Consider the following 21,359-nt stretch of genomic DNA (forward strand, 5'->3'; position numbering starts at 1 on the left):
CCTGAAAAATGCACACTACAAGAATAATCCTTTTAAGAAATGCTAAAGTCCTATGAATTTGCTACTTGTACTAACACAACCAAGAACTACCACTATGCTTGAATTCAACTTTTTATTACCTGTACGAGATATCATAGTTAAAATACTGTAGCTAATCTCAAAGGACAAGCATTTATAGGAAKCGTGGAGATCGCATGAAGGCAAAAAACCTACCTGCATGCTTCGCAGTGTATCAGCAGTTTCTACCTGTGGCACTACTTTGACTGGCTGACCTTCCCAGGCACTCCAACTGTCATCTAATTCATGCTCTTTGCCACTGTGTTTGGTCATTACTAAATATGCCTCATATGCAACTTCATCTGAATCCTTTGAGCAATCCTTTCCTGCAGCTGCATTTAGGAGCTGTAAAATCACAGATTTTTCCCCTGCAATACTGTTTGGGACAAATACTTGTAAGTTCTCGAGTCCAGGGATTTGCACCTGTAGAATATAAATAAATAAGAGTGAATTTCAGTTTCTTCTAAGATACACAAAATGGATATATGTCATCTCCTTCAAACAATAGGAAGAATTCCTATCTTAAGTAACTGTAGCAATATACATACTAAATCAGTACATACAGCCATTTTTTGCACTATAAACCAAAATCAATTAAAATAAATTATTTCTTGGAATCTAAAACACCACCAATATCCAGCAACATCTTTTTGTGCACCTTTATCTTTTTACATATTATTTCAAAGGAATCTTTATTTATTTTATATATATATATTTTATACATACACACTATATATATTTTTACATATATATATATATAAAGAAGTAGTAAACTATTCAAGACTGTCAACACTTTAAACTGAGAAACAYTGGAACATTAAAGTATACATACTTGCTCACGAAAAATTCACATGGGATCCCTAAATATCCACACAACATTAAGCAAAGAYATGGCTATAAAAAAAATAGTTATTCTTGACTATTAATGTAAAAGAAGTAATTGTAAAGTCCAAGAAGAGCTTTTTCTTCTAGTAACACACTATGTCTTGTGTTATATCTGCCATAGTGGAAACGATACTATAACAGAGTTAGGAACCAAGATCAGACCAAAACCAGTAAAATAGATGATACATACAATTTATAATGAGATAATTAACAACAAAACTTAAWTCTCTCTTCTCTTTCTAGATCAATACAATCCTGACTGTAACAGTTCTAGAAATGAGGGGCTGCTCCCTCATCTCACTTACTATTTCAGTGATAATGTCATTATAATAAGTAACATTAGCTACTGCTTACATCTATTTCTGAAGTTAAACCTCTGGTCACTAACAAAAAGCCTAGTACTTCTTATTCTTAGCTTCAGAACTGACTATGTCTACTGTCTTTCCTCTATTTTCATCTTGAATCTGTCAGAATATGGGATATTCATATCCAAAATTTCTGTGCCTTATTCTTTTTCTAAACCCTTTTGGTCCATCATCATAGCCTGTATTGTTCTGGTTGAAGACAACTCTGCTCAAATCGTTGCCCCTCATCTATACCAGTCTCAGACGCAGAACAGCTACTATAAACAGCTTCTATAAACACAGCTGCTCTGGCTAGAGAATGACAAGACATTAGAAGAAATAATAGCACACCTTTCGACATTTATAATAAAGTTATGTCCTAAGCGTACACTCAGCCAAAACTGCAGTTGCAGAGGCAATTTTTAAAACCTTTATTTTCTTCAGTTCCATGGTTGTAAATGGAGAAAGAYTCTATATACTAACACGATTCAATTGTTCAGAAGCGCAACCCAATGTTCCCCAGATTTTTCTGCTTATGCAGCCACCCTCTCCCATGAAATCTATGCCTCCTGCTGCAACTAATCAGGGTGCAGTTCCAGGTCAGCATACAGCTTCAGTGTCTCAAAGCCAGCTTGTGTCCTTACTTGCCTCCAGAATGACCACCCTCCCTTTGTGAGAGATACTTCTCTAATGCCAACTTATTATGCAGAACTGGATAACGCTAAGCTAAGACAAAATACTGCATTCAACAGTTTTACCATTACCAGCTATATCTCATCATTAAACCCATTGTTATCTATAGATTAAAGTAAAACCCATTAGGATGTTACTGAAATCCAAAATTAAAGTTTTCTAAAACGACTTAGCAGTTGATTGAGAGTTCCTTCAAAAATCTAAACTCCCTATGTGATGTTAGAGGGCCAATATATGAAGTATTAACTGCAAAAATACATGTTGTTCTTAAAAGTGGAAAACAGAGGAGAGGTAATGTGTAAAAAGCGGATAAAATTTTAGATATRACAACAGATAACATATCACTCGTGCACGTACATTTTCAAACTAAAGATTCATTTCTTTTCTTCAAAAAATGTGCATGAGAACAACCATATTGTCTTTTATTAAAAGATCTACAAAGTCCAAGACTTTTTCTCAGAGTGACAAAGAGTGGCTGCCTAGGGAAAAACAAATATAAAAATGTTAACATAAATTGAAAATTTCCTTGACTGCTCTCCCTCTCAGACAATTCAGAGACTAGGGTCTTTCTGAGTCAGATGTGTTATGAGGCATTTAATAACCCTTGATGATTTTCTCTTCTACAGTCTTGTGCAGTCTTCCCTGGAAATCTGTCAACTTTTAGCAATTGTTTATATAAATCTAACGGGAATTTCTTCATATGCAAGTCAGCATTTTTTCCTCAGTTGGGAGTTATATATTTGAAATGTATACAAGGACAAAAAGAGCAACAGATCCAAATAAATTTAACYTGTTGAAGAAACTGACATACTTCAATTCAAACTACAATAAGGACTTGTCAACCTGGGAATATTTAATTCAATACTTTTGCTGCGTGAAACTGCTGTTCACCAACAGTATTTTGGAATGAAACACTTGTCCCTACTCAGACAAAACATTATACCGTGCCCTGCATTTCTTTAGCGCTTTCATAGAAGCTAGCTAGAGTAGATTGTACAATATTGTTGTTTTAGAAAAGCATGATAAAAGCAGGTCTGCAGTCTGAGATTATCTACTTAACATTCTCCCTTTACTGAAGTATCCACACACCTCAAACTTTAACATTTATTTTCATAATATTCCCTACTAAGTTTTGTTCTTCTCACCTCACAAAAAACAAAAGTGTTTTTTTTCTAAGTGACGAAGAATCTGTGGAAACAAGAAATTGGACCCTGATTTTCCAAGACATTTGCACTCACACAAACACAGGTAAAGAAAAAAAATCCGACTGCCGCAACATATTAAGTACATGACATTTTAAATTTTGAGATAGGCATGGCACATTAAAAAAAATTTATGCCTCTAAACTGAATTTACCTTCACATACTCTTTTGTTTTCAGAGAGTTCAGAAAATCTCGTACAGGGGCTGACAATACAAACTCTGCTGCTATTTCAAGATCCTAAGAGTAATTAAAAAAAAAATACTTTAAAATTATTTAAAGGACATAAAAAAGTGAACATCAGTAAGTTAGATTAAATTGGATCAAAATATCAGCAAATTAGATTAAAATAGATCAAATTCTACTGTTAACTTACCTTCCTCAGCATTTTAGCAAAACCAAGAGCTTTGGATGCCCTTTCTCTAGCTTCATGAAAGAGTTCTTTTAGCGCTCGGCTGGTTTCTATAACGGACCTCCTAAAACATTGACAAGAATGAAGTGACCATGTTTTTAATAAATCWTATCACATCTATTTAGTTATTAGAAGAGTAAAGAAATAAGTATATATAGCAAGAGAAAGTGCATAGAAAAGAAATGTCTGCAAGCAACTAACAAGTAAATTTAACTTATACATGTACAGTTTTGATACGGATATAAAAATTCAATTTAAAGAGCACTGCATACACAATCTCTCCTACTCTCAACAAAGAAGGTTAATAGGCACAAAATAATGTTTAGCTATTACTTCTATGGAAATATCATCAAGACAACCTATTGAGTCTTGCCTTTATGTAAGCTTCCATTCTAAGACTTAAAATGTAGTATGTTCCTGTCACGAGTAAAGAAACATGAGTAAAAGTGCAAATCTGAGGGGCTTAGTACCTGATCTCATCTGATGCAGTACTGTCATCAGCACTGGCCCAAAATTCATCACAACTGTCTTGTAGTCCAGAGTCTAAAAATATTCCTGTAGATTTCAGGAGCATTCCTGCAATATCACTGAAACAACAGAAATGTAGAACTTCAGTCTTATTCAGGCAGCACAGCACCTTATGCTTCTTCCTACTCTGTCTCATGCAAGAGAGCTGTGTTGGTACATCTGTGTGCAGAAGAATCCCCAAGCAGGGTCTTGGGAGCCCTCTGCCTCTCTAGATGTGCAAAGCTGACAGGAACACAGACTTTCCACAAAAGTAGTCATTTCTGTTACTGGAATAAGAGTTCCAGCAGTTGTTGCATCCTATACTACAATCATTGCAAAAGTACATAGCATAACTTCTGTCTCACTAGGAATTTTACCGAAAGTAGAATTATATATCAAATGTGGCAAGCAGAGGAGCAAAGTCAGGCATTAAACAGAGGAGGTATTTCCTCTGACATCAGAATTGACATCTCTAAGGCAATATTTTGTATCGGCCACAATAGGACTAGAAAACTGGAGAATTTCCTTTCATTGGAAGGAAAAAAGAACATTTTATTGTTCCAGTTCATTTAAGTTACTGAATGGAAACTGTAACCACAGTATTTTGGGGTGAAGATTAGCAAGCTTTATTTTTTTCCTCTAGTTAGAAAGTATCTAACTAAAATTACAATATACTGTTCACACTACAAATAAAGAAGCAAATAGCCTAGAAAACTTTTATGAGAACTCAGAAAATGGATTTTCCCATTAGGATAAATGAGTATTCTGATCATGTAATGAAAAACGATAATGTGGCAATTTACCGAGGTGACCGGCTTTTGATCAATTTGCTTGGTGAATTATAGCCTGTCTCATCAATAGGTCAATTAAAGTCAAATATTTTTGACAATTATTTCCTGATTGTTTCTTATACCGAAAGCCAGAARTTTTAGATAACCATGATAATTTTAAACTTTGTCACAAAACACAAATTAATTTACTATTATATCCTAAGTATATAAAATACACAGTTCTGATGAAATGGATGGCAACGATGCAAGTTTTAAATTTAGCTAACATTTGAATATGTTTAAGCTGAACTGATTGCACCTATATCATCAAATTTTTAACTAAAAACGGTCTAGACAAAATGAAATTCCACAGAAAGACTTTTAATTATCATGGCCTCAAAAAGCCCAATCTGGGAATCCTGAACAAAATTACTTGAAAGAACAGAATTTTTTAAACAATCAGTGTGAATCTGACTTGAATAAATATCTGTTATAAATCAACACCATCAGCAGACTAATTTTATAAATCCTACCAGAATAGTTTTCCAGCTTGAGCTTCACCTCCTCTGATATAAGGAGTTATTTCTTTGGTGAAATTCCATTCTTCTTCTAAGAGATTTTTCAAACTATGAGATGCTTGAGGTAACTGCTGTAGCATTTGGATCCAGCTTCGCATATAATCAAAGTAAACCTGCACAAGGAGTAAGATACTCAGAATAGAAATTATTATACCACCTACAGCTAAATCAACATAGTTCTCTAAATACTATAACAATAGTAGAAAATATTTAAAGAACAATTTTTGTTTGCTGAACCAAACCAGACTGAAAATGATCTACATGATTCCACACAAAAGGTGCAATAGATGGTTCTGGAAACAGAAAGTGCTACTAAAGTATTACATACTATATCCTCTCCTCAAGAGTTTTCTAGAAATACTGACAGTATTACCACTTCATTTGCTGTGCTGCTATCATCACTACCCTGGTGCTGAACTCTCTAACAATGCCCACATTTTACACAATTATTTAAAGGTGAATTAAAAAAATAATAAATAAAGTCTTCTGTCAATCAGACTACTCCAGGAAGCTTCATCTGAATACATTCTCCTGGACAGGGATAAACACAATGAACTGCCTCACAAATTCTGCACTTCTTGTGTTCTTTTACTGCAAGTCTTCTCTCTCTCTCCTTCATTTTTATATTTTTAAACTAATACAAAATTAAATACAATTCTTCTTCATGTATTTGCCCTCAGGGATCATACTGATGCAAATAATTAGCCACGATTTTGCCATATTTTACTTGGATAATCCATAACGTCAACAATTGCTGTCCCTGTAAGAAGTAGATAAAGTGCTGCTCATTGGTTTCAGATATTTTCAAATCACAGTGTAATAATGCCAAGACATGGGAAACTTTAAACTGATTTTATTTAATTCTGCTTTCATTCCCAGTCCGATTTCTTTCACTGGAATCCTTCTGGTTTTCTTGCCTACTTATTACAAAGGGAAAGACAAAGAGCAAGTCTGACCTCTTCTTCCCCCACCACAGATCCTATCTTAATTTTCTGATTTCCTGTAACTTTTCCCATTCCTATTTTCAGTCCAGATYGTCTCTGCAGCCTCTTTGCCCAGCCATCTCAACCTTCTACGATATTCTTGAGCTTTTATCCACTCTTTCTTCCCTGCAACTGATGCTACTGTAATCTGGGACTCTGAGTAGGCACCAACCGTGGTTCTTCAAAGCTTGATAAAGTGACTCCTACTTAAACAGCCCTGTCAACAGTCCCCTTGCACAACCTGCAAAAAGTAGAAACCTTATACAATCACATCCAATGCCAGAGTTCAAGCTCTTGCCTCAAAGCACAAAAACATTAGAACTGGATAAAGAAACAGGTACAAGTAGTGCAAAAATGGGCAAGACAAATCATTTTTCTTCTATCTAGTCAGGTCATTTCTGCTGGAATCATAGAATCACAGGATCAGTCAGGTTGGAAGGGACCTCTGGAGATCATCTAGTCCAACCTCCCTGCTCAGCAGGGTCACCTGGAGCATGTTAGACAGGGCTGCATCCAGGCGGGCCTTGAAGATCTCCAGAAGAGACTCCACAACCTCTCTGGGCAACCTGTGCCAGTGCTCCATCACTCTCACAGGGAAGAAATTCCCCCTCGCGTTCAGGCAGAACTGCCTGTGGTTCAGTTTCTGACCATTGCCTCTTGTCCTGTCACACAGGACAACCGAAAAGAGTTTGTCCCCGTCCCCTTGACACCCTCCCTTCAGAAGTTTCTAGAAATTTCACATGGGGACAAAGATACAGTATAAGGATTTGATGTGAAATGGTACATTTTTACCATTATAGGCAAAAACCAACCAACCAACCAACCAAACAAACAAAAAAAAAAAAAACTTGTACCAGGAAAATCTAAGCATCCTCAACCACAGATGGTACCAGCAGCTTTGCTTATGGAACACTACTGATCAGGTATTGAGCCCTGAATATTTTTTATGAATAATGAGGACAAAACTCAAATAAGTCACAAGAGAAAAGTGAATCAGTCTCATCAAGGGAATAAGACTTTAAATTAAGACCACAAAATAAGAATAATTTATTTAATATCTAGTAGAGGCCAAGAGCTTGTCTTTAAAATACCTCTTTGTGTTTAGCTTATTGTAATAATGAATACTTACTAGAAACAAGGCATCATTCTTGGATTAATGCATTACTAAGTATTAAAACAAGATATTAATGGAACAATTGTACTTAATATTAAAATTGTATTTAATAATAAAAGGTTAAATTAAACTTTAAATGCGTGCAACTTACAATTCTATTTATGAACTGTTTTATTATAAATGCAGACAATTTACAAATTTATTGTACCACAATCCAGCAAATAAAAATCAATATTGTCTTCACATGCTAATTTGTTCTTTGTTTAAAATGACAAAGGCATTACAAGGGTCATTAAAGAGTAAAATGAGGGCAACACAGCACCATGAATACGTTATCAAGATCTACGTCTGACATGGACAGTAGATTTCTAACAGTAACAGTCAGAATAATAAACTTATCAGAACTCCAAATAAATTCTCTTTTTGAAGCTTACCATTAACATTTTATGCAGGTCCTCTTCAAAAGAATCAATGTTGCAGTCAATCTTTTGCAAGTCATCTAACACCTCACGTAACATAAATTGRTAATATTGCTTCATTAACAGACCGCCCTTCAGGACCTCTTTACACTCTCTTACTAGCTGCAAGAGAAAAACCCACAAACTGCAATCAGTAAAGACAATATTCTTAAATTCTCTCTGGGAATTGAAATCTTGTCTAAATATGTCAGTTAGTCACTCCCTAATTTCTACAGTTTTTAGAGGATGAATACAGTCACTTCTACATCTCTCCAGGAAAGATCTACACTAGTTTTCCAGGCTTATTTAACTGCCATCATGCCACTTGCCACATAACTGTAAACAGAGATGTAGGCAGACATTTCAGATTTTGTCCTCTACACGGGGCCACAGCAAGCAACTTACTGGATAGTTCAAAAGTTCTGAATTGGGCAAGAGGCCTCACAATCATCATTTGCTGCTTTTGTCATAGATCTTCAAGCTGCTGCCAAGTCTTTTACTATGGGAATTTCAGTCACAATTTATCGGGAAGGTGTCCACAACCTGATCTGAAAACAGTTGGAATTTCTTTCACTGTTTCAATGGAAAAGGCTAAAACGAGGCAAGCTGTCTTTTGATCAACAGAAGTGGCCATTTGGGTCAAACAGTCCTCTCCTCTATCTGAAAGCTTACAGTTTTCATTTATTTGAAAAAACAGGCACAAACACAAGAGTAAACAAACAGTACTATAGGTTTCAAATCTATATTAGCAAATGTCTTTAAGTTCTTCCAGTACTAAGTTTTTATTCTTTTGAAATTATTATCAGTCTCCAGGTCTGACAACCCCTGATCTTTCTGACTTCATTAAATCAAGACTCTGAGAGAATGAGATGGAAGATAGCCTAATTTGGAGGGGCAGAGGGAACAAGGTTGTTGGCTAATCTCTGCTTTTTTAAACTGTCCTCTTATAACTATCTTTGCAAAAGGAACTATCAACACAGAGGACTCTATGCATGAGAAAATATAATGACATGAAAGTAAAAAACTTACAAGAAATAACAACATTAAAGCATCAGGAGTTCTACTGAATTTGTTGCAGGCGAAAATAAATTATGCTAATAAATTATAAACACATAGGGTGGGGGGAAGTAATTTTATAAAATCTGTAGTTTAAAACTTGTCAGTAGTTACATGGAAAAAAAAAGAAAAAATTTACTGTAATTTATTTTAAGATTGAAATTCAAAAATTAGCTATTTACATACCTAGCGTGACACATATTTAAAAATAAATGTATATTCTTCAGTCTCCACTCACATATAGCATACACTGTGGCAACCTATTGTCTCATTTTGCCCCTGGATCCAAAGGGATTTGTATTTATAAATTTATAGCTAATTACCTATTATTCAGAGAAACAGATGGGACTTTGCAATATCACTTGTCCATAAAACTTTGCTACCTAGGATGGTATATTTTACAGATACATGCAAAAAGATTTGTCTATTCCAGATTAGCATACTATTGAAACTTCATTAAAAACAGATTTCTTTAAAACAGTATTCTTCTAAAAATACTGTCATACACAAACATACAGTGTTACTGAATAACAGAATATAAGATTTACAAAAAAAAAAAAAAAACACTTGTAATAATGCAAGGCATTTTAAGGGTCAACTTGGAACTGAAACTAACAATGCAATAGGCAGCCCCCAAAGATGGTCTACAATGAGCATCCTAAAGAACGTGCAGTTTGCTTAAGGTGAATTTATCACTATTATTGGTTTGTTTGATGGGGTTTTATTTATTTATTTATTAGCAGTTCTGTACAAGACTTTCTTTTCTGCAAACCAGGTGGTGCAGGTCACACAGCTTCCACTGTAATTTATAGTAAGCAAGTTTATAATAAGGATTTTCATTGTTTCAAATATTTATTTGACCTATAAATTAAGTATCTGTCACCAAACATGTAAATTTCCCTATTCTAGTAGTTTTCAAAATTTATACCACAGCCTACTAYAAGTGACCTATAACTGAGACACAAAACCTTTCTAAACAGAATGCATTAACCAGTTAGTACTTTGTGGCAATTGTTCTAAGTTTTACCAGTCAGAAATCAGTCAGAAATCAGTTAGAAACCAAGTAATAGTGACTTTTTAATCACTTTTCAACCAGGTCAGACTACATTGTACTAGTACAAGTCACATGACAATAATGCTCCTTAAGTAGTCTGCAAAAAACATTTATGATTGACATTAAGGACCGCTAACTCAAAAGTTTTAAATACCAACGCATTCTGCTAAGACTACCTAGGCAAGAGTGTCTGTTGTCAGATACTGTTCTCTCCATCCAAATATATATCCTTTAACTGGTGGCTTCTTCAATCATTAAAACACATTAAAATATTGCTTGGCTAAAAAAATGTGTGGATAATAGAATTAGTAATTAAAAAGTCAGCACCAAGATCTATTTACAATATGCTGCAGTACTTCTAGTTATAGATTTACTTGAGAAGTAAGAAATTACTTATTCATAAACTGCATTCTCTAATAGTGTCCTATAATCTGGAACTAAAAACCTTTTAGTAGTATTGTCCACCGATTTCCTCACTGATTTTTTTTTTTTTTTAAGGAGGAAGTAATAGTGCAACAGCACCACGTACTGCCTCTTTGAGATGCAAACTGTTATGCAAGATCAAGAGAGGTATCTGACAGCTATTCTGCAGAAGATATGGCATGGCAAGATATTCCACACATCCAAGACAAAAAAAAAATCACTTGTCAGTTTAAWCAAAGGAAGTGAGACTCTAGTCACCTAACAAAAAGGGATATAGATTTCAAAATCAAGTACACATGCACACAAAACCCTTCACTTCTCAGCAAGAAACGCAGAACTGGTAAGAACCACCTTGAACTGTTCTACTACTAGTGACTACACTGTCACCACACTATTAAAAGAGAACAGCTCACCAATACACAGAATGATCAGGATGACAGAAGGTGTGGCTATAAGTGAAATGYGCAGGACATATCTCTAAAAGGAGAAGTTTGTGAGAAAGGAGGGGAGAAAGAAATTACACTTCAGGAGGCACATAATGAGTTCTGTATCTTTTTTTTTTATTTATTTATTTTTATTTTTAAGAATCACCTTGGAGAACTTGATGATCAATACTAGTATGCAAAATATATTCAAATATATTTCAAACGGTACCAGAAAGTAACAGACATTTAAGGACTCATGCCCCAAACCGATGGTCCACTCAAACCATTACCATGGAAACAGAATTGGACTATACTATGTGAATACGAAGAAAGATTGAAGGGACTAGGTTCGTTCAAGGTAGAGAAGAAAAGGCTCAAGGGGGATCTAATCACAGTCTTTCAATATCTAAAAGGTGGTTATAGAGAAAATGGAGGTACTATCTTCAAGATGCACAGTGACAGGCACAAGTTGCTTCAGGGGATTCTTAGAAGAATCCTAAGAAAGAGAGGAGGTAGAACAAAGATAAGGACTGTCACAGAAACGGCTGTCAGAAACTTAAATTAGTTGATTAACATACTTACATACTTAGGACTATAAAGTAATTTAGCAATTGCTTTTGGAATGCTGGATAACAGGAATGTGAAATCATAAATCAGCCTGAGAGCATATTCAAATGTTGACCCTGAAGGACCACCTGATGAAGCCATGATTTGCTCGTGTTTGTCAGGGGACTGAGAGATGACTTTAGATCATTACCTTTGTTCAAATTCGGGGAACCCTGAAAAGATTGTCTGAATAGCGCTCCTTATATTAAATAACATCAGAAAAGAAATCCCCATACAACAATCTCAGGTAGCGACAGGACTGGAAATCTTGGTTCACTACTTTCAGAAAGTATCAGATACTTTATATACAAAAATTATTTCAGGAAATATGATTAAGAGGGGGGAGAGGGAAAAACCTGCTTACACTATGTGCCCTCTGAATTTTGGCAGAGGTCTTACATTCACAAAGGAAAAAGAATCAGATCAAATTAAAACCAAATACACAGACCCTTAAATCTGTCCCTTTAAAACTAGTCACTCTGCCTGTGGAACCCAAATAGAGAAAACATGTATGTTCAGACTGTTGAATGAGGCAACACAGAATAAAGTTTCAAATTTGTAGTAGACAAGGAAATCAACGGTTATATGTCCACTTAATGCCAACTATTTAAACTATTTTGTGGACAAGCTTATATAGCTTATAATACATATGGAACACTACTTTCACAGGATGACAATTCTTTAATCATCAGTTTTGACTCCTGAAAGTCTAATTTGACCAGTACATATGACCAGTTGTTTAATCTGTTAAAAAAAAAAAAAAAGTCTCCATATGAAATACAAGACTCTATAATTTATTACAGAATTATGTACTGCTATTTCTTAAGCAAATCCTCTTTAAACAGACCACCTTACTACAAAAAAAAGACAAATTAATTTCAAATAATAAAAATAAAGAACAGTTGAGGCAAACCTGCTTAATACTCAAAAGAGATGGTTCCCCAGCAGGTCTTTGTTCCAGCCTCAGCTTGAGGCATTCATGGATAACATTGAGCAGGACTCGGCAAAGGACCAAGAACGCAGGTTCAAAAGACGGTAAATCCATAGATTTCAGCTCTTCCCATGATACAGTGCTGCATTTTTTCTCACAGGAAGGTGGGGAATTTAATAACTGCACATAATCTGAACACAACATGGGATCTGGAAATTCTGAAAACTGTAACAAGAAAAAGGTATCATGAGGAGGATCCTTAACTTTAAGATTTAGGGTTTGTTTTAAATAGCATGCACAAAAGATTATCTATAAAAGTTAAGTTTTTATTTCAGCTACCTTTTAATTAACTGACAAATCAGCCACAGCAGTTCTTTATTTTTTTTAAGCTAATATTGTACATTTTTTAGAGGATCACCAGGCTGAGGAAAGCAATCATGGGTCCTTGAGAGAGAAAAAAATCTCTTACTCTGTGTTTTCCTTAAGATGATTAAAGCATCCACTAAAGCAGAWGATCTTCGCTGTATAGGAAGAAACTGCTATTTGAGGTCATCATGAATATACAAGTTAAGCCTAATATATAGGAACATATATTCAGTACTCTCTAAGATACAATACCTGAGAATTTCACAAAATATATTTAAAAACAACTCTCCCCCACATACACACACAATCAATAGGCTTTACACCAATGACGATATCTGAAAAACACAAGTTTGCACTGGACTATGTCAGGTGAGTAAATTCATTTTTTTTTTTAAGTATCTACTGCATCAGCAATTTTTGTTTTCCAACTACTCTATTTAAAAATTCACATTGTAAAGTAATGCAATGTTCAAGAATCACTAGTTAAATTTACCAAAATTGGAAAAAATAGTTTACAAACTCTGGTAGATATTGAAACTGGAATTACAAAAAGAAAACAAAATAAAGAGAGATCTACTTGATATTTTTTCCAATAAAAATAAACTTATTTTTCATTTAAAGACACTTTCTAATTAGAGAAAGTAACTATATAGTTTAGATATCTAAAACATATATCATGTTACATTGTTCTAATCAAAGATGTACATACTTGCACTGTGGGTTTTAATTTAGATGTACTTTAACCTAAATTTTTTCAAAAATTTGAACTTTAATCTATGTGCAGTTTGCAATAAAGAAAATTACACACTGTACATCACCTAAGAAAAAGTGTATCTGTAAAGTTTGGGCTCTCACCCAGACTGAATTTGCTTTATTCCAATTCTTAATAACATCTGAATATCCTTCACTGACATATTAATAGACATAATTAGCATTTGTTACCTTTTTCTTCATTGCCAAATCTAACTAGCATCACTTCAAAGGAAAGGAAAGGAAAAGAGATAAAAAGAAATTAGATCAAATGATAAAATGCTGCCTAGAAAGCTAAAAACTTTTACTCACACTGACCATGTTTAACCTCATTATCTAACAGAAAATAAAAGAAGAAATTATTCCTTTACACCTACATACACATTCTTGACATTTTGTGCCTACAGTATCGTGTAAGCTCTGCATTCTCGAAAGTGCCACACAAAATTACAGTTCCTGACAGAGTGAGTTTTCTAAGTATTTTTATTTTTTAATATTGTGGTGCTTGACTCTGTCATGGAGGATGGAATAGCATATTCATTATATCTAATGTTGGCACAAAATCTACTGTGAGCTGCAGATTCTTAAGCGGTTTATAAAACTACTAGCTCACAAAGATAGCAAATATGCACAAGTAGGGATTTCCACTATAGCTGGTATAGTTGAATTTTAATTGCTTGTTGATCTACAGTACAGGAACTTACGCTCTTAAAAGGTATACTGATAGGCCTTCTTTTTAATCTGACTCTTTGAAAAAAAAAACAGTAATATCAAAAACAAACCCACCACTCACATACCTACTTTCTGAAGAATAGCACCACTGCTAAAGGCTTTTAAATGAGAGATTTTTATTAGTAATAGTTCATGAAAATACTATGCTCACTACTATAGTACAACAGAATATTTGGAAAAAAAATCCTCACTATAATGCAAATGCAGTTTTAGAAAATTTAGTTCTGATAAATACATTAAAGAATTGGCCCAGCAGCAAAAAAAACCCTACTAAATCGAACGCGTTATTTCATTTTCTAATATTAAGGAAAACAGCAAAAGACTTTGAAACATAAGGGCTTAGTTTTAATCCTTTGACCCTCTATTATTCAACTTGACTAAACTTAATTCTCTGCAGGCCCAATTTTAAATAGGTTAAGGGTCTACAAAACACCTCTATAAAAACCCAAGAAAACAAAACTCAAGCAATTCATTGAGATCCTACATAAAAATCTCTAGCCAGAAGCATAGCTAGTTAAATGAACTAAAAATAGGGTGCAAGTGCTTTCGATATTGTTCTACTAAATCAGCTACATATCTAACTTTTTAATTTAAAAGAAATATTAGCCATTTGCTTAAGACTCAAATCATAGAACTTCTAAGCAAAACACACTCTTGCTTGCATAAGCCATGTTAAAATATTAGAGCCTAATTATGACAAATGGCACTTGTATTTAAAAATTTTCTAAATTAAAAATGAAAGTGGCATGAATATAAATTTTTTTTTAATATAGTGGGAGGATTCAGGAGCATTTTCAATGAAAACTAACAGTTAAGTAATAATAGAAGTGAAAAATATGTTCACAGTTTTTAAAAAATATATATACACACATAAGCACACTGTCAATATATAAAAATAAATTAACCAGAAGAAACAAAGATTAACTAAGTACTAGTAGCTCTGACTTAATACAAATAACAGCTTGAAAAAAAAAAAAAAAGAAAGAAAGACATACATGCAAAGTACTGTCAGATGCAAATGCCAAGCAATTCAAAACTGTGTCTTCTCCTATTTTAGTTTGATGTCATCATCTGTTGCTACAGCAGGTATCACACTTATGACAAATAGTGTTTTCTGGTTTTGGCAGGATTCTTTTAATTTTAGGGCAAAGTAGTTTACAACCCTTTTTCCATAACAATCATCTGTAGTCACAATACCATTTCTTAACAGAGGACAACAGTCCAAAAACAGAATAATTCCTGAAAATGAACACTCTAAGAAGTCGCACAGGTAGAGAAGGAGGGAGAGATTATCATTATATCTCACACACATCATCCACTGCTCTATTACCAAAAGGTTTAGTTCTATGAATCTTCAGCAAAGTCTTTAGTTATTGGTGTTTCATCAACTAGTTTTAAGAATCCTTACTGACGTCCACATATGTAAGGTATTCAGCAATTTCAAAAATGTACAGAAAGTTATTTTCAATCACCTCAAATTATATTTTATTTCCTTTTATTTTAAAGGTATTTCTACCTATGTATTGAGCTAAACTTTTAACTCAAATATACAATTTTTCTTTTCTTTTCTTTTCTTTTCTTTTTTGGTTACTGTAAGAGATACCTGCAAGTTTTGCCTCTGTACACGGCTATCTAGAAATAAACTTTTTTTTTTTTTAATGTAAAACTTCCTAGAACAAGTTGAAACCAACTGGAGAATAAATGAAAATTCAACTATCAGCTTTTTTTTAATTAATAATCTCTAAAATCCTTTAAAAAAAAATTCAAATGATTTCATACATATGAATTTATTCATCTTAACTCCAAAGGAGGTAAATTTTCTCTCTCCTTTTGCAAATAAGAAGCTGACATAGAGATCACCAACATGTCAAAGATCACAAAGAGCATTTGTATAAGAGCCCTTTATAATATCGTAAGAAATCTCTTTATCTAGAATCTATGGTTAAGCCCCACACAATGTCATTTTATCAAGGAAGGCAAGTCATCTTGATTACTAGTTCTTCCTAAAATGGCCTCGTGGTTTATGTTCAGAAAAAATATTCAGTTTTGAAAGCGTTAATGACCACAGATTACTACATGAAACTTCAGCTACTGTCCTTGAAAATTCATAACTGAAAAAAATTTATAATTTTTAACTCAGTTATTCTTAATTTAGCATATAACATCACCTATAGAAGAATAAGAAATAAACAAATAAGAATATTTTCTTCAGCTACCTCTTATTGTGCCACCACAGTATTTCACTTATTTAGCCCATGAAAAAGATGAATAATGTTTTGTCAAAGGCTATCTTCTAGAGAGCTAGCCAGTCCTGAAGACAAGAAAAGGAAAATGTACCATTTCCATAGCTAATCTGTTCTTTTGCGCCTGATTTTCTTTTCCAATTTGTCTGACTTACAGCTTTAGCTGTTAAAAGATTTAATGAGCAAAGATGTTATCATAAAAATGTCATTTAAACTACAGACACGAGCAGAGAGCTAACTTGTGCTTCATGCCAATTCTAGTTCAGGTCAAACAACAGATTTATTTCAGTAGTAGTAGGATAGAACTCTTAATCATAACATACATTCTTTCTTTCAAAACCCAACAAAGCAACCAATATTTTCACAAGATCCCAATTCCTTTAGTTTAAGTTAGAAACAATACTGCAGGTGGAAGTACTCCTGCTACCCCCTTTACTCTAGCAATTACCTACCTCCAGCTGGTGATCACTCCTTACCAACGCCATACGGGCCCTTTGCAATGAACCATGCATTAGCTTGTGTAGTCTTAAAATTAGCTTCCTCAACCCCATTTGCTTCAGTGCTTTATCTACAAATGGCCTGTAAATAGAGGTCAAACAGTGTTTGCTGCAGCCTGCCTCAGCACTGCATTCTGGAATAACCCAAGAGGCAGAGTCATCCTCAGATTCAAGCCTATCAAACTTCCTTGAAAAATGGTCCTGAAAGTCAAAATTTGGCTTATTAGTAAAATTGTTCTTGATGGCTTGTCTAAGTTCCTCAACATTTTCCTCGGAGATTTGTTCTTCACCCTCACTCTCGTCTGTGCATGTTCCTGAGGATTCCTTTACTTCTGTTTCCCTATCAACTTCCTTATCCTCTGGATCATTGTCCTTAGGTGGTCCAGGAGAAGGAATTTCAAACACTGGCCAGCCAATGTCAGAAAGATTTTTGATGCCCAAAACAGTTCCCATAATCCTTAGTTTTTGATTTAAGTCTTTTGTAATGTTTAACCACAGACAGAGTGCCTGCACTCTGTCTTGGAAGTCCTTTGCAGCATACTTTTCATAGTCCTTTTGAAGAGCCTGCAAAGATGGATAAAGTGCTTCTATATACTCTAGCAGCTCCATTATTCGCTTTACTTGCTCAAATGAGACCCGCTGGCGATGGAGGTGTTCATGGTAATTTGAGTAACCCAAAGCACTAGTTCCATGTGTTGTTTTGCAAACTCCTTCTCCTGCAGTACCATTGAGACTGGCTCCATTTTTTACACAGGAGAAGCTTCCATAGTTCACTTTGAAGGTGAGGATTTCATTGATAATATCAGGGATATCTTGACGGGCTGCATAAAGATAGAGGTCTTGGTCATTAATGCTCCGGCCAGCATGCCAAGCTTGCAGCTCCAGCCAGATCAGTTCRTTGGATCGGTTCAGCCAGACAGAAGAGGTGTTTTCCTGTCCTCTTTGCTCCCTGTCCTTTTTCTTTGAGACTGAGGTAAGTTTTAACAAAAGCCGCAGGGTTTCAAAGAATTTTAAGCGGTCTGCCGGGCAATCAGTCCTAGAAGTCTGGCGTGCAGTTCTGGCTATTGGCATGGGCACAGAGACTGGAAGCTTAGCATTGCTACAGCCAAGGCTGAGGTAAGGCTTATTGAGATCAACATCTGGAATTGTTTTTTTTGGCAAAGACCCACCAACTGAGTCTAACATAAATGAGCACTGCACATTTTTCTTGTGATCTCGTTCTGTTGTCCTTAAGGTGGCTCGGTTCTTTTTCCCTTGCTTATAGCTGTGCTCTTCCACATTCTCAATGGTTTTCCCATTGTCTTTATGTGCAGATTGAGCTGGTAAACCCATTTTTTCTGTAAGAGGAAAAAAAAAATGACCTTAGCAACAAGAAGAAACAACAACAAACCACTGATTCAATCAGTTCCAGATCACATTTCTTAGGGTGTGGATATAGTATTTTTTCATGTCAGTAACACAAAATTTGCAAGTGTAAAACCTAGTCTCAGAAATTACCATGAGTCTTGCTGAATCAATATAGCAAAGGATAGTTTTCTCTCCTCTTGCTTTACCTCTTAGGCAGAAGTGACCTCAGAGAACTTTCATTATTTTAAGTATGTCATCTACCTAGAATTCTGGATGATCAAAAGGCAAAGAATGGTTTCCAAGGTCATTTCCTATATGCTTGTCACACAACCTCCCAAATAAAAACTCAAAATACAGAACATTACAAAGGTATTAAAGAAATTCCATGCTTAAAGTGCACATGCAATTTCATAAAAACTGCAGCATGTAAGAGTTCTGAAACTATTTAGTTTGGAAGATCCAACTTTGGCACTGGTGGGGGCTTGATCTTAGGTCTGAGAAACATCCCGTTATCCATCAAAGACACGACCTGAACACCAGCAGCCTACTTCCCCGTTCTCCTCACAAGCAGCCATTGTCTTCTCCCTAACCACATAATAGCAGCCTTTTTCTGCCTAACAGCGCAAGCAACCTTGTCTCCTCTTCCTTTACTTTCTTTAGAAGCAGCAGATATTCATCAGATCGCTCTTCTGCAGCACTAGCAAAACCACTTCAACCTAGACTTTGCGTATCAGGTCAGGAGGTAATGGTTGGTGTTCAGACAATGGTTCCCATTCTCTTACGGAAGTGGCGACAGGCTGGAGAGAAGCATCTGTAGACTAGCTGCAGTCAAGTGGTCACCAACTGGAACACAACAAGCTCCATGGTCACATTCCCCTCCCCACGCCAAGGGCCCCTGCTTAATGTAAGAACAGAATAAATAACTTACAGAACGATTGCTGAATACTTTGTCTTCTTTCCACTGTTCACAGTACAATCCTAAGCATTATTTGCTGCACATAGCTCACTTCCCACTCTTTTATAGGAAGAGGTAATAACTTCCATAGGGTCTTTGCTACTGTGTTCCTGACTATAATATCATTAATACTAGAAATATTGATAAGCTTATTTGCAAAGTAAGCCTGTTCAGTGAAAGACTACTGCCATTCTACTAATGGAAAATTATGATAGAGAAAGATGAGTCAAGCCACCGCACTCACAGGTGTCAAAATGGTAAGAACTATTGCTCGACATTTCAGAATATTTAGCACTGTGTTCAGAGCTCCTTTACTTCAAATATACCTTGGATCCACAACACTTCTGCAAACCAAATCCTAGAATCTCTAGCTTGCCTCTGGAAGAACATGAAATACTGCAAATTATTAATGACAACACATGAAGAGTTTCACCTGTGTTACTTGCCTAGCATCATGCAAATACTGGTGACAGAATCCTGTTAACAGATGATGCATTTCACTATCTTATTAACTATCAAATCATCCTTTATTCTTGTTTCATTCACTACATATCTTCCAACACCTGCAGTATCTTGCAACTCATATAGAAATCAATTTCCTGTGTTACAAAATTCCATTCAGTCTCTGATCAGAGAAGACAGCAGTTCTCTGGAAAAGAATTGATGCAATAATGTATTTCAAAGACTATCTAAATGTATGCACGCAAAGAAGTTGTATTAAGATTGCAAAGTGGAGAGGTACATGGATACAGCACTTTCCTCCCAACTCTGGAACGTTCCTCGGAAATGTGTCCTATGGGATTTGAATGAAGATTTAACAGAAAAAAGAAAAAAAAAAAAAAAAAAAAAGGAAAAGAGTGCTTTAAAAGTATATGTACCATGAATAATTTCTAAACTGTTAAAGAAGTCTTCAAGTATTATACCAGTTCAGGAAATGTTATGAGTGAACAGTATAGTCATATTCACAGGCACACTGAAGAATGCAGAGGAAGAAATATCCAGCCCCCTTAAAGGGAACTGAAAAAAAGAAAATGCCTCAAGAATTGTATGTCAGACCTTAGCACCTTTTGACAATAGAAGCGCGAGATGTGAATCACTTAAGCCACATCTGGACTCAATCAGAAAGATTTTTTTTTTTAAAGAGTAAATGTGTTAAGTAATCTAAGTCAGTACTGCTTCATTAGTCCTAGGAAAGAAGAACATCATTTTAGTATAAGACAGTGAAAATACAGGTCCAGATCATCAGTTCTCTAAACTTATTTTACTGAAAGAAAAGCACCCCACACAGCTGATAACTAATAGCATAGGTCTCCAGCTTTTGCAGCTGGGCTATAGGAAAGGAACAACAGGTGGGAAAACAACAAACAAGGCCTCCAGCCATGTGCARTTTAGAATTCTATTCCAGGCTTTGTTTAATATCTCTAATCTTGTTTTTAGTCTTGAGTTTAGACATCAGAAAGCAAGTCCTGCTGAAATAAAGCTTTCAGTTTTACCCTGGCTAGCATTAGAGGCTAGGCCAGTTAAGGCAAGCACTCCCACAAAACTTGCATTCTCTCCCTCTTTCTCCAAAGCCTGTTGGGAACCTCAGGACAACATCCCCTCCCAGCTTCCAAGCAAGGCCTGCCTGGCGCTTGTGCTGCCAGAGACTGGGATTCAAGCAGGAGCTCTCGCCAGGGTGCACACAACAATCCTCCAACTAAGAGCAGCAAGGCTGTGACCTCTGGCACTTTCTAACATCTCTAGAGGTTTATATAGATCTGCCAATAATTCCAGGTTTAAGCACAGCCCCTCATGTTACAGAAAAAAAAATGGGGGCAGCGGAAAAATCAGACATTCCACCACATGATCATATCAAGACAAGGTCTGCCAGTAAAGGCACTACCTTTTATTAGACCAAGAAGTATAACTGGGAAATCCAGACAAGCTTTGGGGCATAGTAATCCTCCATTGAGGTTGGAAATAAAAGTAGGAGA

At 35.3% G+C, this 21,359-nt stretch overlaps 1 protein-coding gene across 6 annotated transcripts in view; it reads right to left on the reverse strand.

The window, feature by feature from the left end:
- MAP3K4 (mitogen-activated protein kinase kinase kinase 4) overlaps positions 1-21,359 on the reverse strand; it is an 80,780-nt gene that overhangs the window by 32,847 nt on the left and 26,574 nt on the right. For all 6 annotated transcript variants that reach the window (XM_085307415.1, XM_085307413.1, XM_085307414.1 and 3 more), the window contains exons 3-10: positions 17,040-18,421; positions 12,479-12,721; positions 7,978-8,124; positions 5,402-5,559; positions 4,062-4,178; positions 3,556-3,655; positions 3,336-3,419; positions 214-480 (exon numbers count right to left, since the gene is read on the reverse strand). In XM_085307415.1, the coding sequence (XP_085163541.1) occupies positions 214-480; positions 3,336-3,419; positions 3,556-3,655; positions 4,062-4,178; positions 5,402-5,559; positions 7,978-8,124; positions 12,479-12,721; positions 17,040-18,421 (2,498 nt within the window). The remainder of the gene's footprint in view (positions 1-213; positions 481-3,335; positions 3,420-3,555; positions 3,656-4,061; positions 4,179-5,401; positions 5,560-7,977; positions 8,125-12,478; positions 12,722-17,039; positions 18,422-21,359) is intronic.

This window comes from Rhea americana, unplaced genomic scaffold, assembly GCF_003343005.1.
Source record: "Rhea americana isolate MKP2758 unplaced genomic scaffold, rheAme1 scaffold_258, whole genome shotgun sequence".
NCBI classification, from domain to species: Eukaryota; Metazoa; Chordata; class Aves; order Rheiformes; family Rheidae; genus Rhea; species Rhea americana.